At 51.5% G+C, this 17256-nt stretch overlaps 1 protein-coding gene across 1 annotated transcript in view; it reads right to left on the bottom strand.

The window, feature by feature from the left end:
• The window catches only part of GPR137B (G protein-coupled receptor 137B), a 30929-nt gene extending 21870 nt beyond the window's left edge, over window positions 1–9059 (bottom strand). The window contains exon 1 of the mRNA XM_021712900.1: window positions 8968–9059. Coding sequence (XP_021568575.1) covers window positions 8968–9059 — 92 coding nt within the window. The remainder of the gene's footprint in view (window positions 1–8967) is intronic.
• Between the last annotated feature and the right edge of the window lie 8197 nt (window positions 9060–17256).

Genomic DNA, 17256 nt, shown 5'->3' with positions numbered 1-17256 from the left:
ATGTCTTTCACCCGGGAAAACGAAAAAAAGTCGCTTGGGGTGAGTCAGGTGATTAGGGAGGGTGGGGCGTGGGGGTTATGCCAATCTTGATCAAAACTGCTGAACACTCAGCTTGGTGTGGGCAGGTGCACTCCTAAATCGCCCATCATGAAACGTGCAAATGCACTGAAAGAATCTCCAAAACAATTTCACTGAAGCTGAACACAGCCTCTCACGACGACACTAGCTGGTACACTGAAGCCAACAGGTTCCTAGAACTCTTACCTAGCAGGGAAGTCTGTCCTACAATGGCCTGCCCTTCAAAAATAATGCTGGTTTTTCTGAGGCATCCTCTTGGACATGTATTTGTATAATACATTTTACCCCAAAGATAGTCATCAATGAAGTGGAGTCTGAGGAGCGCTTACCACTGGATTAAGCCGTTGCTGGGATTAAAAATCTGCCACAGCAACTGCCCAAGGCTCAATGGATACAAACTGTCTAGTTCATTGGCCATGTTTAGCCCACTGTCTCTCAGAGCTATGCACTTCCTAAGACCTATGTAAAGTCTATGTATAGACGTCTCATTAGGTTTGCCTCACTGGGTCTATATTTCTCTAGACAAGAACAATACAAATAAATAAAAGACTTCTCAGATATATTAACATTAAAATCAGGAGCCTCGATTTCTCTTCATGACTGTCCATATTACAGTTGCTTCAGGTAGACACATCCAGTAGACGTGCAGATAAGGAACAGCTGTGTTTGACTCAAAAATAGACGTGTTTAAGTTGAATATGTTTGCAGCACAAGCTGAGAGCAGAAAACTATCAACTGAAAGTTGTCTTGAGGTTCAAGAGTGATGCTGATGTCTTCAAAAGCCATCCTAGATTGGGACACGGGAAGCCTGACATGCCACTGACAAAGGGGGCGAAAGCAGGGGAATGGAGGGAGAGATACAGAGGGGTGAAGAGAGACAGAGACAGAGAGGAAGAGACAGAGAGGGAGCCAGAGCTAGAGACAGAGAGAGAGGCAAAGCAACCTTGGTTCCAGCCCGCCCGGGCCAAGGTCCAGCTACACGTTTCCTGCCCTCAGACGCCAGAGTGAGACAATGGCCCCGCACTTACTCGGGCTAATTTGAATGAGGTTTTATGTCTTGCAATTAATAATTCACTCTCCACTGGCCAAGTCTCTCCCACAACTTTCAGAACCCACGCTCCCCCAGAGGAGCTTGGCCTACCTGTCCTGCTCACCCTCCAGATCTTAGCTCAGGCTGCACTGCCGTGAAGAGGCTTTTCCCTGCATCCTCCCCCCACACACACCTGCACACACACATTCAGGTTTCTCTGACACCTGCTCTCCCAGTCCCCTTACTTAACGTCACAGACGAATCCCGGCGTATAACAAAACAGTTATCACCACGGCAATCGGATCTGCTTCTACCTAGACGGTGAGTCCCATGAAGGAGATTCAGGCCGCTGCCGCTCCCATTCTGTCCACCCTCGGGTGCAGGCACTCAGTGAATGCGTGGGAGAGGGAGGAAGGAGCCATGGGAAAAGCATTCCCTTAGCTATGTGAGCGAGCGAGGGTTGCCCTCTTCCTTCCCGCCAAGGCTCCAGCACTGCAGCTGTGAGGTCTTCCTCGGAGGGTGGGGAAGCGACCTGAGGGCAGGAGTCATATCTTTCCAGGAAGGAGAAAGGACCACAGTGCCTCAGGCCTGGCAGCTTGGGAAGGCGATAAAGTGCCAGGATACAGTGCCCGGGAGGGAGGGACATGGGCCACAGGGATGAGAGTTGGACACACAGGAAGAGGCACGTGGACGCAGGCCAGGGACACGCGAGGGAGGCAGACAGGGGTGGGAGAGGACACTGAAGGGCTCCAGTGGACAAAAGAAGCTGGGGACGCTGGAGGCTGATAAACAGAGGAGCAGCGGATGTGACTACGTTTGGGTATGAGCTGCGGACTTGGGGGCTCTGGACACAGGCATGGTCAGAGACACTACCTGCCGCCACCACCACAGGTTGCAGGAACATGTTTGTGCATGAAAAGTTGTGTCACGCGGGTGGTGGTGAGCAGCGCTGTGAAGTCTTGGAGATTCGACGTCTTGTGTCATGATGCATTCAAACCTTTTCCTGCACAGATAAGTTCGTTTTGGAAAAAGAAACATGACAGCCGGGTTCGGTGGCTCAGGCTGTAATCCTGCACTTTGGGAGGCTGAGATGAGTGGATTGCCTGAGCCCACGGGTTCGAGACCCGCCTGGGCAACTTGGCGAGACCTCATCTCTACCATAAATCAAAAAAGAGCCGGGCGTGGTAGTGCGCCCCTGTAGTTCTGGCTACTTGGAAGGCTGAGGCAGAAGGATCGCCGGAGCCCAGCGGCTCGAGGCTGCGGTGGCCGGGAGCGGCCACTGCACTCCAGTCTGGGCAACTGAGTGAGACTCCAACTCAAAAAAAAAGAAACATGAATGACAAACCAAGGACAGATTCTTTTCTAGGCCCTGATCTTAGCTAAGGTCTCTCACGTTCACCTCACTTTCTCCTCATGTCTCGGGCCTGCTGTTCCCTCTGTGCCACAAGCATCTCCCCAACTAGACTGTGGGCACAGAAGGGGCAGCCCCATCCTCCGGTGTCCCCAGTCCCAAAATGCTATCCCTGGTGCCTGCTAAATGCCGATGGCCCTGCCCTATCCTTTGATTCTGCAACACACCCTTTGCATGTTTCTACGGGAAGGATCATCTTGCCACACGGAACATTGGACACTGAGCCCGGGGAAGTTTCTTCTCCTCTTGAGACCTGCTGAAAAGCCCACGGTGGGCCTTGGGGTCTGTGGAGGGTCTGATTCAGGGAACTGTGAAATTTGTGTGCAGGCTTGCGCAAGTCACCCAACCAGGTCAGGCTGCCACTTCCTCCTCCTCCCAAGAGCACAAGGTGCTCCAGGATTGTCTCATGGGGCCCCTGGGAGGCCCAGATAAATAATTAATGCCTGTGGGGCTTTGGGGAAGCAGTTAAGTTTTTCACCTGTTCTGCCATGTTCTCATTAGTGGCAGGGGAAGCACAGGCCCTGGAGAGGGAGACAAAGGCAGTGCCATTTAGGAGTCACCAAAAATTTGCATCCTGGATTCTCAGAAGTCCTGTTTTGACTGTTTAATTGCTATCGAGTGTGCTTCTGTGAAGAGCACTACTGGAAAAATCCAGAACCTGCAGGCAGCAGCCCAAGTGTTTCTGGACCCTTGCTAGTGTACACACACATTCCACCCAAGGGCAGGCGAGCCTCTGCAGAAAGCACAGCGCAGCCATTTATCTCTTCTAGATGATTCCTCGTGGGTGTTGCTGGAAATACAGTTGGCCCTTGAATAACATGGGTTTGAACAGTGCAGGTCTACTTCTACATGGGTTTTCTCCCTCCTCGCCACCCCAAGACAGCAAGACAGACCCCTCCTCTTCCTCCTCCTCGGCTACTCAATGTGAAGACAAGGACGGTGACCTTCACCATGATCTGTTCCCACTTAATGAACAGAAAATGTATTTTCTTTATGATTTTAATAACATTTTATCTCGCTCACTTTATTGTGAGAATACATCTATAATACAAATAACATACAAAACACGTGTTCCTCAACTGTTTACTAATCGGTAAGTCTTCTGGTCAACAGTAGGCTATCAGTAAAGTTTGCGGGGGGGTCAAAATTATACGAGGGCTTTCAACGGAGTGATGGGGTTGGCACCCCATCCCCTGTATTGTTTCATAGGTCAACTGCACAATTACACGGTGAATGAAAATCCTTATTCTTCTTTATTATAAAAGCAATGCACAACCGCTAGAGGATGTCACAAAGCACCACAAGAGCCGGGCTTGGTGGCTCAGCCTGTAATCCCGCGCCTTTGGGAGGCTGAGGTGAGTGGATTGCCTGAGCCCGCGGGCAGCGAGACCCGCGGGCAGCGAGACCTCATCTCTACAAAAAATCACCCGGGCATGGTAGCGCATGCCTGTAATTCCGGCCGAAGCCCAGCAGGTTGAGGCTGCAAGGCCGGGAGTGGCCACTGCACTCCAGTCTGGGTGACCGAGTGAGACTCCAACTCAAAAAAAAAAAAAAAGCAAAGCACCACAGGCATAAAGGCCTCGGAAGGCCACCGCCACCCCGTCAGTGTGGCCTCTCAGCTGGCAGTGCTGTAGTTTCCTGTCCCTCCTGGGCTTTCCACACCGCGGCCATCAGCCTCCCTCCACCCCGCCTTCCCTCACCTTTCCCTCCTCTGTCCAGCATGACACAGAGAAGGCAGGGGTGGGAGCCAGCGGATCTGCGACATCGTGCCAGAATTGAGGCCACTCTGGACTACGGCTTCTTCATCTCTGCAGTGGAGCTAGGACTCTGTCCTTGCCTCCAAGAGCTCTTCTGAGAATTCAGAGTGTCTTCCCCTCCGTTTTCGCCTCTGGTTCAGTGCCTCCACGTCTGGCCCTAGCCTTTCCTTTCTTCTAGAACAAGTTCTCGCCGCCCCTCGTGGTCACTTCCGCTACTGGTACTTGTGCACAGCCCGCATGAATTGGGACCTGCCGGGCCCCACCTTCTCCCAGGCACGGCCTCCCGAGCCTCAAAGGCCTCCCTCAGCCTCCATTCCTCCAACCCTCCCGAGGCTCCCCTGCTCTCCTCACTTTCCTCTGTCTGGGCCCGTCCCTGGACAGCCCCCAGTGCCTCTTTCTCCTGTTCTTCTCCAAAGGGAGGATGCCCTGGGCTCTCTCCTCCACACTCTTCTTCAGGAAAGGTGCTCACTCTTTCAGCTTCAACAACTTTGATGCAACCAAGTTCAAAAATCTCTGGTCTAGCTGGGCTCGGTGGCTCAGCCTGTAACCCCGCGCCTTTGGGAGGCTGAGGTGAGTGGACTGCCTGAGCCCACGGGTTCAAGACCCGTCTGGGCAACTTGGCAAGACCTCATCTCTACAATAAATCAAAAAATCAGCCAGGCGTGGTAGCGCGTGCCTGTAATTCCGGCTACTCAGAAGGCAGAGGCAGAAGGATCGCCGAAGCCCAGCAGGTCGAGGCTGCGGTGGCCGGGAGCGGCCACTGCACTCCAGTCTGGGCGACAGAGTGAGACTCCAACTCAAAAAAACAAAACAAAACAAAAAAATCTCCGGTCTCGAGCCATACCCTGGCCCTCAGCTCCAGCTTTACCCCTAACAGCCTGGCCTTTGGAGGCCCTGTCCCCTCCAGCCCGCATGTCCCAGACTCAATTCCCAGTGCTCCCCCCCTAACATGCCTCTAAGGGTTCCTATTTCTGTTAAAAGCACCATCGTTTTTTGCAGATTTCGAAACGGCCAGGGTCGTCTTCGATTCTGCTGCCCGCATCATCCACGGCCAGGGTCACGGGTGCTTCGTTCTCACTCTCCCTGGGCCTCCTGTCAGCCTGGATACTCCCACTCATGCCTCCAGCCGGAACTAACTTCGAGGCTGCTGATTCCCCTCTGCCCCAGAGCCCAGCCTCGGTCCTTCAACACCGGGTATGTCACCGGCGGAGTGACCTACAGACACCCTAGGTAAGCCGGCTTACTGGAGGTTCCCAGCCAGTTCATGTGTCTCTACCTCTCTGTCCTTCCGCCAGCTGATTTTCCTGCCTGTACCCCTCCTCCCCCTTGATTTCTATCTATGAAGTCCTATTCTCTGAGCCTTTAGGGGGCTTTGTTGAACCCGCCAAACAAAAGTCTCCTATTATCTTAAAGAAGGGGGCTGTGGTGGGAGATTTAAAATAATATGGTGGGCAACACGGCGAGACCTCATCTCTAAATTTTTTTTTATTTTTATTATTTTCTTTTTGATCAGGAGAGTATTCACAGTGAAGTGAAGAAGACGAGGATTTGTTTGTATAGTTAAATTTTCTTCTTCATGGGTGATACTTCTACAGAACCCCCATGAGAAGTTGAGAAACAATTTTCCTCTTATTCATTCATTTGCTTTCTGCTTTTTTCAGTTCCAATTCTTTTCTCTTTTTTTTTTTGAGTCAGAGTCTCACACTGTCGCCCAGGCTGGAGGGCAGTGGCATGATCCTGACTCACCGTGGCCTTGACCTGTTCAGCCTGGCTGAAAAAAAATCTTTAAAAATTAGCTAGGCGTGGTGGTGCACGCCTGTAGTCCCAGCTACTCAGGAGGCTGAGGCAGAAGGATCTCCTGAGCCCAGGAAATTGAGGCTGCAGTAAGCCATGATAGTGTCACTGAACTCCAGTCTGAGTTGACAGAGTGAGACCCTGACTTAAATATATATATACAGGCCAGGCGCAGTGGCTCAGCCAGAATCCCAGCACTTTGGGAGGCCGAGGTGAGAGGATTGCCTGAGTCCCGGGGTTCGAGACCAGCCTGGGCAACTTGGTGAGACCTCATCTCTACAATAAATCACACAAAAAAACTAGCCAGGTGGCATGTGTCTGTAGTTCCAGCTACTGGGAAGGCTGAGGCAGGATTGCCTAAGCCCAGCAGATTGAGGCTGTGGCAGCCATGAGCATGCCAATGCACTCCTCAAGTCTGGACGACAAAAGTAAGACTCCATCTCAAAAAAATACACATACACACACACACACGGAAAAAAAATACGTATGATCTAAATTGAGTTAAAGTCAGGATGCAAAATTGGAAATGTAATAGAAACATCAACTTTGCCCTGGAAATGTATAAAACCCTACAGTGGAATACACCCTTGTGTTCCCTCAGCATCAGAGGGAGTTTACATGGGGGGAGAGGGAATTCAGTAAATCTGTTTTATTTCTTTCCACATGTCTATATTCACAACATTTCTATTTTTTTTGTTCTACTTTGTAATTTTTTCCTAATAAGCTTGTATCACTTTTATAATGAAAAATTATCTTGCAAAACTCAGCTTTTCCCCACAGGCCTGTAGCTGAGGTAGGAAAGGGGGGCGGATCTGGAGATGTGGACAGAGAGCTTTGAAGGGGGACCAGACTAGGCCACATCCAAAAAGTATGTTTCCACAGAATCAGAGTTTTGTACACTGCCCAAAAACTACTTCTTTGCAACCAAAACCACAGGGTCAGTTTAAATAGCTCAACCTGGCAGAACAAAAGAAAAGACAGAGGCAAAGAAAGTCACCATGACCCAGCATCTAGGAAGACCACTTTGCTTGTGGGACCAGAAGGGGTCATCACGCTGGTCAGCAAGTACAGAGACAAAACAAGTCTTCAAGGCAGCCTCTCAGGGACAGGAGGCAGGACATGCAGGCTGCCAAATCACCCAAGTACTTCACCACCTCCTTTTTTTTTAATGTTTTTAAATTTTTTTTCAAATGAGATAGGTTCTCACTATGTTGCTCAGGCTGGTCTCAAACTCCTGGCCTCAAGCAATCCTCCTGCCTCGGCTTCTCAAAGTGCTGGGATGACAGGCATGAGCCACCATGCCCAGTCTCTGTTTTTAAATTTTTTTGTAGAGATGGGGTCTCGCTATGTTGCCCAAGCTGGTCTCAAACCCCTGGCTTCAACCATCACCTACTGTGAAGGGATGAAAGCAATGAATTATAAAGCATGGTTTAAATTTGTCTTCCAATACCACAGATTTCTTAAAGAAAAGGAAAAGCAAAGCCTGGATCACTGAATTTTTCATTTACTAAAAAAAATCAAAGTTGGAGGGCAAACAATTGAAAGTGTTTAAAATCCAAGTACTCTTGAGCACTTCCCTGTCCAGTGTTCACATTTGCTAAGCTGGAGAGATTAAAACACATAGACTGAGAAAGGGAAAACCAGAATCAGCTGGCACTCACTCCAGCAGAACGCCGAGCTAGCTGACGTGTGAGGGAGAAGAGGACTTTTCAGTGAAAACTAAAGTGGTCCTTGGCCGGGTTGAATATAAATTATCTTCAGAAACATAAATTGCAACGGAATAGCTTGGGGCGGAAAGTTTCAACTAGTTCATGGCTTACATTTCATTTTGGGAGAGTCATGATTCAGTTGGGGGAGCCGATCTATTTAGAAGCCAACGTAACAAAGCATCTCAGGGGATAAATCGTGGCCTGAAACGTCTCTAGAGGCATCTTGCTTAAGAGAAACGGGGAGTTCTATGGACGAGACTAGGATGTGCCGAACAGGAGTAACTCCTGGGTTTGCTTTCTGCTTGGCAGTTAAATTATGAGGTCAGTGTGAACAGGCTTCTCCCACGGAGGCCCCACCCTCCTGCTTCAAGGACTCCCCACCTTCTCTGGCCCAAATAGCTGTCTTAACATCTGGATCTAACTGTATTTCTCTCAATCTCCCTACATCTCTGCAACTCCCGTCCCTCCCCATAAAAACAGGCGCACATGTCAGCAGAACCTGTCTCCAAGATGTACCTGGGTTCAAGGATAAGCAAGGACCGCCCCCATGCACACCTCTTCTCACCTGAAGACCCCACTTCCGTGCCCAGAGCTTGAACACTTTTTAAGCAATGCTCGTTCTGACCAGTGCTTTTATATTCCATCTCCAGAAGGCACCTGATCGTCCCAGCCTCTGCCAGTCATTTCCAAGATAAAATCAGAGCCAACAGAATGTTCTTCACCCACCTCAACCTTAAGGCATGCTTCGAGTGCGTTTCTGGCTGAGGTGATGCAAGGTGAAGATCACAGATGCAGAGTGAGGGCATGCCAGGCCACAGTGGCCTGCGGTGGAGACGGCCCACGCTACCGGCAAGCTGCGGATGCTGCTTTGCCTGATTCTGCAGGTTTTTGTGTTGAAACATCTCTACAAATAGAGTGCACACCTCTCAACTCTACCTCTTACGGTGCCTAACTGAGTACTGAACGGTCAGAACTCTATCTGCTGGACACGAATGGATTCCCAGCAAGCAGCTGGGTGGCAGATGATGGTAACTTTGCAACGGGCATGGATCCATGAGTCTGGATGTTTGTGGGGACTGTTTGGGACAGTTCCCAGGGAAGCAAGGTGTGTAGACCCCAACGGCACAACGGCTTAGAGTGGGAGCACTTTCACCCTCTGCCATGGAGAAAGCTGCCCTGGGTACTTACCGGTATTTGAGTAATTCTGGAGAATATTTTGACTTGGCTTTGAAAATCACCTGCAACGACAGAAAAACACAGCAGGTTGTGGAGTACAGCATGCTGACACCAACGCACTGGCAGCATCACTTAGTATTCCCCCTTCCCTTCACACCCGGGCGCTGGGGGCATGTTTTCAGAAACTGAGATGCCCACATTTTGTGAGGATGTTTGTTAGGCCAAACCCTTTTTTATCCTGTGCATACAACTTTAAAAGTGAAAGATCTGCATGTGGTTAAAATGGCTTTAAAAAGGAAACAAAAGTAAAGGCTATTACTGGCCTACCTCTGCCAAGTACCTCTCTCATCTTAAGATTCTAATTTGAGATTAACAGCCCGCCTTCTTTAGTAGAATTTCACTGGCACCAAATTAATGTTGTTCGAATGTCAGCGTCTGTTTACCCAGGCCTCAAAATGTATAGTACCTTTAAAATAATAAAACATCTTTGGACAATGGAAGGATCAAACTGGACTGTTTTCTCTCAGAGAAATACCACAGATTGAAATTTCTCCAGATTCTTTCTTCAGAAGCCTGCACCACTGCTAAAGTGTCCAAGCCTGGTGGGTGTGACGGACAGCCTGGAGGAGCCTTTGAGAAAGTGGAGAGACAAAAAGCAGGCCTCCTCAGTCAGTGTGGTGCCTTACGCCTGTAGTCCCATCCACGTGGAAGGCTGAGACAGAAGGATCGCTCGAGCTCAGGCAGTCGAGACCAGCCTGAGCCACGCAGCGAGACCCTTCTCTACAAAAAAACTGAAAAATAAAGAAAGTAGGCCTATTCAAGCTGCCATCCCCTCCCCCCTGTGGCTGTGGCTGCTATTGCCACAGCAGGTGCACAGAGATTTGGGTCTTGAGGGGCTGCCTGGGGACCGGGGGTACTGAGGGGAGCAGTAGCAAATGAGCTCGAGTGCTCACTATCCCTGATCCCTGGTACTTAAGGTGGGGGCATCACAGGGAGAAGGAGAGAAATGGTGTGGAGGAAAGAGACCGTCACTTCCGGGATGATCTGCCTAGGACCAGAACTCCCAGGTCCCAAGAGTCTGGATTCTTTGACCCACATCTCCCCGTCCCTGCTGCATTTGTCTAGCTGTCATTCTGTGCCTGGCCCACGGCACTTAACAGGATGTCCTCGGGGTTCACCCCCGCTGAGTAAGCCCTGGGGTCTGCTGTACGGCGCGGGGCCTGGCGTTCACAGTATGGACTGTACACTTGAGATCTGCTAAGAGAGCAGCCCTCATGTGGTCTCACCACAAGAAAGGTGAGCAGGCTGTGTGAGGCGATGGCTACGCTAACGAGCTTGATCATGGGAATCGGCTCACTATGTATACATCTACCGAAACGTTGTGTTACACGCGTGGAATAGATAGCTGTGTCAGAGTCATGTGAGAACTTGCCAACATGCAGATTCCAAGGCATCACCATGGACCCATGGGTAGGAGTGTCTGAGGAGGAGGGGGTTGGGGTTTGCATTTTTCACAAGTGCCCAAGGTGATTCTTCTGCGCCTGTAAGTCCAAGGACCACGACTGAAGGTCCGCAAAGACGGTCTTCTAAAGGGTTCCCGTGGAATAGATTTTTACCTGCCAACCATACCTCAATAAAGCTGAAAACAGAAAGAAGACTCACATTTGCTACCTCCAAAAACACAGTTTTCATGGAGTTCCTGCACATGCCCTCAGCCTCTAGGCCGTTCCTCCTGCAGCCCTGGGCTGTGCTGTCCCCTGAACCCTGCCATGTCCAACACGCACCCTCTCCAGGCTCTGCTCACCCTCATCAATCTCCATCACGCTCCCCCTCCCCCTCTCAGCTCGCTTTGCACGCCGGACTCCTCTCGGGACTTGCTCAGGCCCTGCAAATACCTGTCTAAGGGACAGAAACACACTGCTGGAGAAGAAATGAAGTAAGGTGAGAGGAGGGTATGAGCATCAGTTCTGGAGGACGGAGAGGAGGAAGGGGAGGGGACAGCCCTGGGAACCACGGAGGGGGGAGCATGGGGCATTAGATCTAGTTGCCCCCTTGTCTGAGGAGGAAGCAGAGAGAAATCTGCTTGCTATTGTCGGATCTGAAAGCAAACCAGGAAATCCTCCGGTGGATCCCAGGTGACTGCTGATGCTGATGTCACAAGAAGGGGACCCACAGCAGTGAGCCCTGGGACCAATTCCCAGAATACACGCACCATAGGAGAAGCCCTTGTCCTTTGGGAACCCTTTAGAAGACGATCTCTGCAGATCTTCAGTCGTGGTCCTTGGACTTACAGGTGCAGAAGAATCACCTTGGGAACTTGTGAAAAATGCAAACCCCAGCCGCCCTCCTCCTCAGACACTTCTATCCATGGGTCTAGGGTGATGCCTTGAAATCTGCATTTTTAGCAAGCTCTCACATGACTCTGACACAGCTAGCCCAAGGACCTCTTGAGAAATGCTGATCTAACCGAACAAAATGGTCTAACCTGATGCCCCTGAATAGCTTTGCAATCCTTAATCTAAAACACACTAAAAGAGGTGATCACAATAATCAGATGACCAATGAACAGAGTCGGCGGGTGGCGCTAAGAGCCCAGATCAGAGAGCCAGGCGTCCACATGGAGCCCCCCATGTCCACACTCACACCCCGCCTCAGACACCCAGTCATGTGCCACCAGTAGAGGACTAAGTTATGCAGTCGTGATCAAGCAATGCACTGAGTATGAGAGAGCCCATGGGCTTTTCGTTCTAGCTCTGAAAGGGAAGGATGCCTTACAAGGGGGGACCCAAATAAACACAGATTTATCTTTTGGAAGGCGGAATCCTTGTAGTACAGGCTTCCCCCGTTAGGCAAGTGTTCCCCCGTCAGCATCGGTGTACCAGCTAGCATTGTTGTGAGAGGCTGTGTTTGGCTTCAGTGAATTTTTTTTTGGAGATTGTTGCCGCATGCTTGTGCATTTCATGATGAGTGATTCACGAGTGCACCTGCCCACATACAGCCGCGTGTTCGGCAGTTTTTGACCAAAAACAGCATGGCCTCTCTGTTCCGCCCGCCCTATTTACCCGATCTTGACCCAGCAACCTTTTTTGTTTCCCTGGATGAAAAAAGTTCACAAAGGGAAATGTGTGGCGGATGTGAAAGAGGTGAAACAAAAAACAGCACTAAAAGACATCACAATTGATGAGCTCAGAAACTGTTCTGAGAAGTGGAATCTCAATAGGTGTATTGTGTCAAATGGGGAGTATTTTGAAGGTAACTGACATTTAAACATGTAAGAATAAATGCATAAATAAATTCCAGGTTTTTGGGGTCCCCCCTCCTATGCAAAGAAAGATGAAAATAACTCACAAATCCTCATCCATTTATTTCATCGTTAAGCCCACATCCTTGCCTGGAGGAAAAAAACCGCCCGCAGATAAAAGCACCTGGTTTTTTTTTTTTTTTCCTTTCTGTCACCCAGGTTGGAGTGCAGTGGCACAATCACAGCTCACTGGCAGCCTCAAACCCCTAGACTCAAGCGATTCTTCTGCCTCAAGCCTCCTGAATGGCTGGGATTACAAGCACCTACCACCACACCCAGCTAACTTGGAAAACTTTTTAAGAGACAGGGTCTTGCTTGGGAGGAGATGCAGAAGGTGTGGGAGGTGTGGGAGGTGAGAGGTATGGGAGGTGTGAGGAGGGTGAGGAGGTGTGGGGGGGTGAGGAAGTGTGGGAAGGTGTTGAAAGCATAGAAACTGTGGGAGGTGCCCAGGCTGGTCTCCAATTCCTGGCGTCAAGCTATCCTCCTGCCTCAGTCTCCCAAAGTGCTGGGATTGCGGGCGTGAGCCACTGCATCCAGTCTGATATTAAATAAGTCACTTTGATCTTCCTAACCTCAAAGCTATAGTGCTAACAACATCAAAATAAAAGCTCTGACTATGGCTTTTTTTTTAAAGCTCTAACCACTCTTTATAATTTGTGGCAGGTACATCTTGAATTCAGCCGGATCTGTTCAAGCTGTGCTTAGAAACTCATCCTTAATCCTTCAAGTTAATCCCTGAACTTAAGCTCCCTAAGGTTGTATTTGAATTCTTGGCATTTGAAACAAAAATAATATATATGTGGTGATATTATCTATATAGCTAATATATATAATTGTGTGTGTGTGTGTGTGTGTGTGTGTGTGTATATAAAACTTCAGTGCAGTTTTCACCCTCATTAAAGGAAACAAATATCTGAACCAATTTAAAAAAAAAATCCGAACTCTCCTACTCACTGGCTATTCTAAAGAATTCTAAAGATTAACTCGTGTCCAGAACTTGAGCTCACCCTCCTGGTTCACTTCTCTCCCCCCGTCCGGGCTCTCTTATCTGGCTGCCCCTCTCTGTCGGTCTGCACTGGCTCCCACTGACCAGCAGTAACTCGACTGGCAGGAGGTGAAGGCTCTGGGGGAGGCTGCCAGAGATTCATCATGCCGCCACAGTCCACGGCGCCGCTGACGGCCTGGGCACTCCACGCGGAGCGCAAAGCCAGAGGCACAAGAATGTACAGGAGGCAGCCGTGAACCACGTGAGAGGCTCAGGGACGAGGCCAGAGAGAAAACCAAGCCAGTCGACTTTCAGAACGGTGGTGTTCGAGGCACGTCGGCCGATCCAGAGCGCCGGCTGGCCCCGGACACCGGTGCCATGACGGGACTCGAGGACGGCGAACAATAAGCAAGAGCTGGCCTCGCCCCGGAGAGACACAGAGCCAGGCAGCCACGTCGGCCAAGAAGCACCAGCGGGAAGAGGCGGGAAGCGGGAGGAGGTGTGGGGGGGTGTGGGAAGTTCGAGAAGGCGTGAGGAGGCGTGAGGAGGGGCGGGGGTGAGAGAAGGCCACAGCCTGCCGCAGTCTGCCGACTCCAGCCTGGATCACACCCAAACCCAGGCTTCGGCCTCCCAGAGGCCCCCTTCTCTCCTCTTCACACCTCCTCACACCTCGCCCTTCCCGCCTCACGTCTCCTCACACCTCCCGCGCTTCCTCACTTCTTTCACACTCGCTCCTCCTTCCCACCCGCCTCACACTTTTTCTCACACCTCCTCACACCTCCTCACACCTCCCATCCTTCCGCACACCACCTGACCCCTCACACTTGCCAGACCTTCTCACGCCTCCTCACCCCTCTTCCGCCTCCTTGCCTCTCCACCCCTGCTCATACTTCCCACCCCTCCTCACGTGGCTCACACTTCCTCCCACCTCCCACCCCTCCTCCTACCTCTTCTCATCTTCCATACTTCCTCACGCCTCCTCACGCCTCACGCCTCCCATGTGTCTTCACACCTCCTACACCTCACATCTCCTCACACTTCCCACACCTCCCCACTCCCCACGCCGGTCACACTTCCTCACGCCTCCTCATAACGCCTCACACCTCTGAGCTCCAGGAGGGGGGCCAGGTGGGGACCAGAATCCAAAGGCCTAGACGGAGGGCTACTGAGAAGGTGAAAATGGAGGCCTGGGTTGACAGCCACGGGTTCTGTCGTGGGCAGCACTGTGCAAACCCACCCCTCAATCTGAGGAAGGTGACAGACTGAAGAAAGAGGCTGGCAAAGCCAGTCTCTTGGAAACATCTGACAACGACTCAGGAACAGAAGGCGTGTCTGTCTTGGGCAGTGGCGAGACCCTAGATGGTGAATCCCGCCATCACCCCAGACCCGGGGCTTACACACCCAGCAGGACGGGGTGTGTAAGGTTCAGAAGGGACGTGCAGGACAACTGAAGTGCACACTGCCAAGGTCATCTGACCCAAGGGCAGGATATGTGGTCTGTGCTGGTACTCAAGGAGCAATAGGTAACCCGGACCACTTCCCGGAACTGGGGCTCATCGGAAGTCAACAGGGCAGATTAGCATCCAAGATGGAGCCGCTTTGGCCTCCATAGCACATCAGACACAGAAGCAGATTAGTGGCTGCCTGGGCCTGGGGAACAGCTGGGGAGGAACGGGCGTGACTGCTCACAGGCACGGGGTTTCTTTCTGAGGCGAAGGAGAAGTTCTAAAACGGACTGTGAAGATGGCTGCACAACTCTGACTAGGGCACTTTAATGTACATTCAAAAATGGGGAAATCGGATGGACTGTGAATTACGTCTTAAAGTTGCTACCCCAAAAAAAGAGTAGAGACGAGGTCAAGAGTGACCCCCGTAGTGGTCAAGGCCTCAAAGACCGCTGGGGAGAGGCCCAGGGCAGGGGGCACAGGGGGTGTCCGATGCTGCCGAGAGGCTGGACAGAATGAATGTGGAGAGCAGGCCATCGGGCCTGGCCCTGGGCAGGCTGGGGCACTGGGGGGCTTTGGGGTGGCGGTATGCAGACGCCGGACTGCAGGCAGGGGTGCTAGCAGTGAGTCAACTCCAGAGCCCAAGCTAGTCTTCAAAGATTCATGTCTGTGAGATGCAAGAGAGGTATTCAGGGGTGCAAGGACCCTGATTTTAAGATCGGGAAACAGGCCGGGCTCGGTGGCTCAGCCTGTAACCCTGCGCCTTGGGAGGCTGAGGTGAGTGAATTGCCTGAGCCCACGGGTTCGAGACCCGCCTGGGCAATTTGGCGAGACCTCATCTCTACAATAAATCAAAAATTAGCTGGGCATGGTAGCACGCGCCTGTAGTTCCAGCTACTCGGAAGGCTGAGGCGGAAGGATCACCGGAGCCCAGCAGGTCGAGGCTGTGGCGGCCAGGAGCGGCCACTACTCCAATCTGGGCGACAGAGTGAGACTCCGACTCAAAAGAAAAAAAAAAAAAGATCGGGAGACATCAGCATGCTTGTGGGCAGACAGGAGCAGCCTAAACCTGAGGATGGCAGGGCGGGGAGGCAGGAGGGCAGGGAGAGGTGGAAGGTGGGGAAACTGAAGCAGCAGGGAGGGGGCCTGAGGAATCGTAGCAGGATGACCACCGGAGGCGCCGTCTGCCTGGGGGGGGCATCAGGTCAGACAATCCCAGATGCTTCTGGGGGAGACTGAACGGCAAGTGAAAGGGTCACACTTCCTCTTCCTCCCCTCCCTTGGACGTCTATGCGGTCACTGAGAACACCAGGTTTTTTCAGGGTTTCCCCCATGGAGGCAAAAGGAATAGGAGGACAGGCCAGGGGAGCAGGAATGGGCCCCAAAGCAGAAAGAGGAAACCAAGACAGCTTTCGACGGGAACCCTGATGTCCGCCATCTCGTGGAAACAAAGCATTTCCCCCGAAGGGCGAGCTCCTTTTGGTTTTGGCATCATTCCTTCTGCTTTCGAAAGTCCTACCCAGAGCCTCGGCAGAACCAAGAACAGATGTGGGGATGGCCTGAGTGCCTGCGGCCTCCCTGATGACGGCTGGAAGACGGAACCCAGTTGGAAGATGTCCCCCAGCTACCTGTTGTGAGGCTGGGTGGGAAAGTTTGAGAGCCTCCGTGGGTTCCCGTGCTGCTCTCCCACACCGGGGTGGGGCCTCCTCGCCCCCCAACCTGTGGGCAGTGACCCCAGGCCTCCACCTCACCCTTTCGGATGACGTGGGAGGGCCCAGGGCTCTGGTGTGTGACGTGCCTGTTGCCACGGAAGCAGAGCGGCTTTCGGAGCAGCAGCTGAACTCTGCCCCCCGCTCCTATAAATCGGTCTGTTCACGCGTCACCGGCTTGCTCCCACCCTTTGAACCCCTGCCTGCCTATTTTTCCAACTACTAACTCAAGTTGGCATTTGCTGGCTTACCATCTTTCTCTTTTTCTTTCTTTTTTTTTTTTTTTTAGAGTTGGGGTCTCATTCTGTCGCCCAGGCTGCAGGCCAGTGGTGTGATCATAGCACACTGCAGCCTCAAACTCCTGGGCTCCAGCAGTCCTCCCAGCCCAGCCTCCTGAGTCGCTGGGTTACCATCATGTTGACTAATGTCATGTTGGCGCTTCTGGCAGAAATGTCCCCTGCTATTCTTTGTGGGCATGACAGTGTCCCTTGTGCGGTCAGAGAAACTCGACAGAAGTAACCTCTGCTGTCCCCGGAGGCAGCGTCTGTGATGACCCAACAAAGCACTGAACTTCTAGACTTGCACTCGACTCAGAATCTCCCTGTGTAGCCATTTTGCTTTAGAAATGTGCCCCAAACGCAACCTGTGTCTTAGAGTCTCTACTTCTGTGCCACCACTCCCTGGACACATCACAATCCTCACTCTTAAAAATAAAACAAAACAAAAATAGATAAAAAATAAAATGTTACAAATGTATGGTAAGCTTAAACCTTTATTTATTTATTTATTTAGAGTTGGAGTCTCTGTCGCCCAGACTGGAGTGCAGTCGCCGCTCCCGGCCACCGCAGCCTCTACCTGCTG

This window comes from Carlito syrichta, unplaced genomic scaffold, assembly GCF_000164805.1.
Source record: "Carlito syrichta isolate Samal-C Ts95f unplaced genomic scaffold, Tarsius_syrichta-2.0.1 Scaffold303709, whole genome shotgun sequence".
Taxonomy (NCBI): Eukaryota; Metazoa; Chordata; class Mammalia; order Primates; family Tarsiidae; genus Carlito; species Carlito syrichta.
Note: the sequence above shows the minus strand (reverse complement) of the source record. Positions and strands in the feature narration are given on the sequence as shown.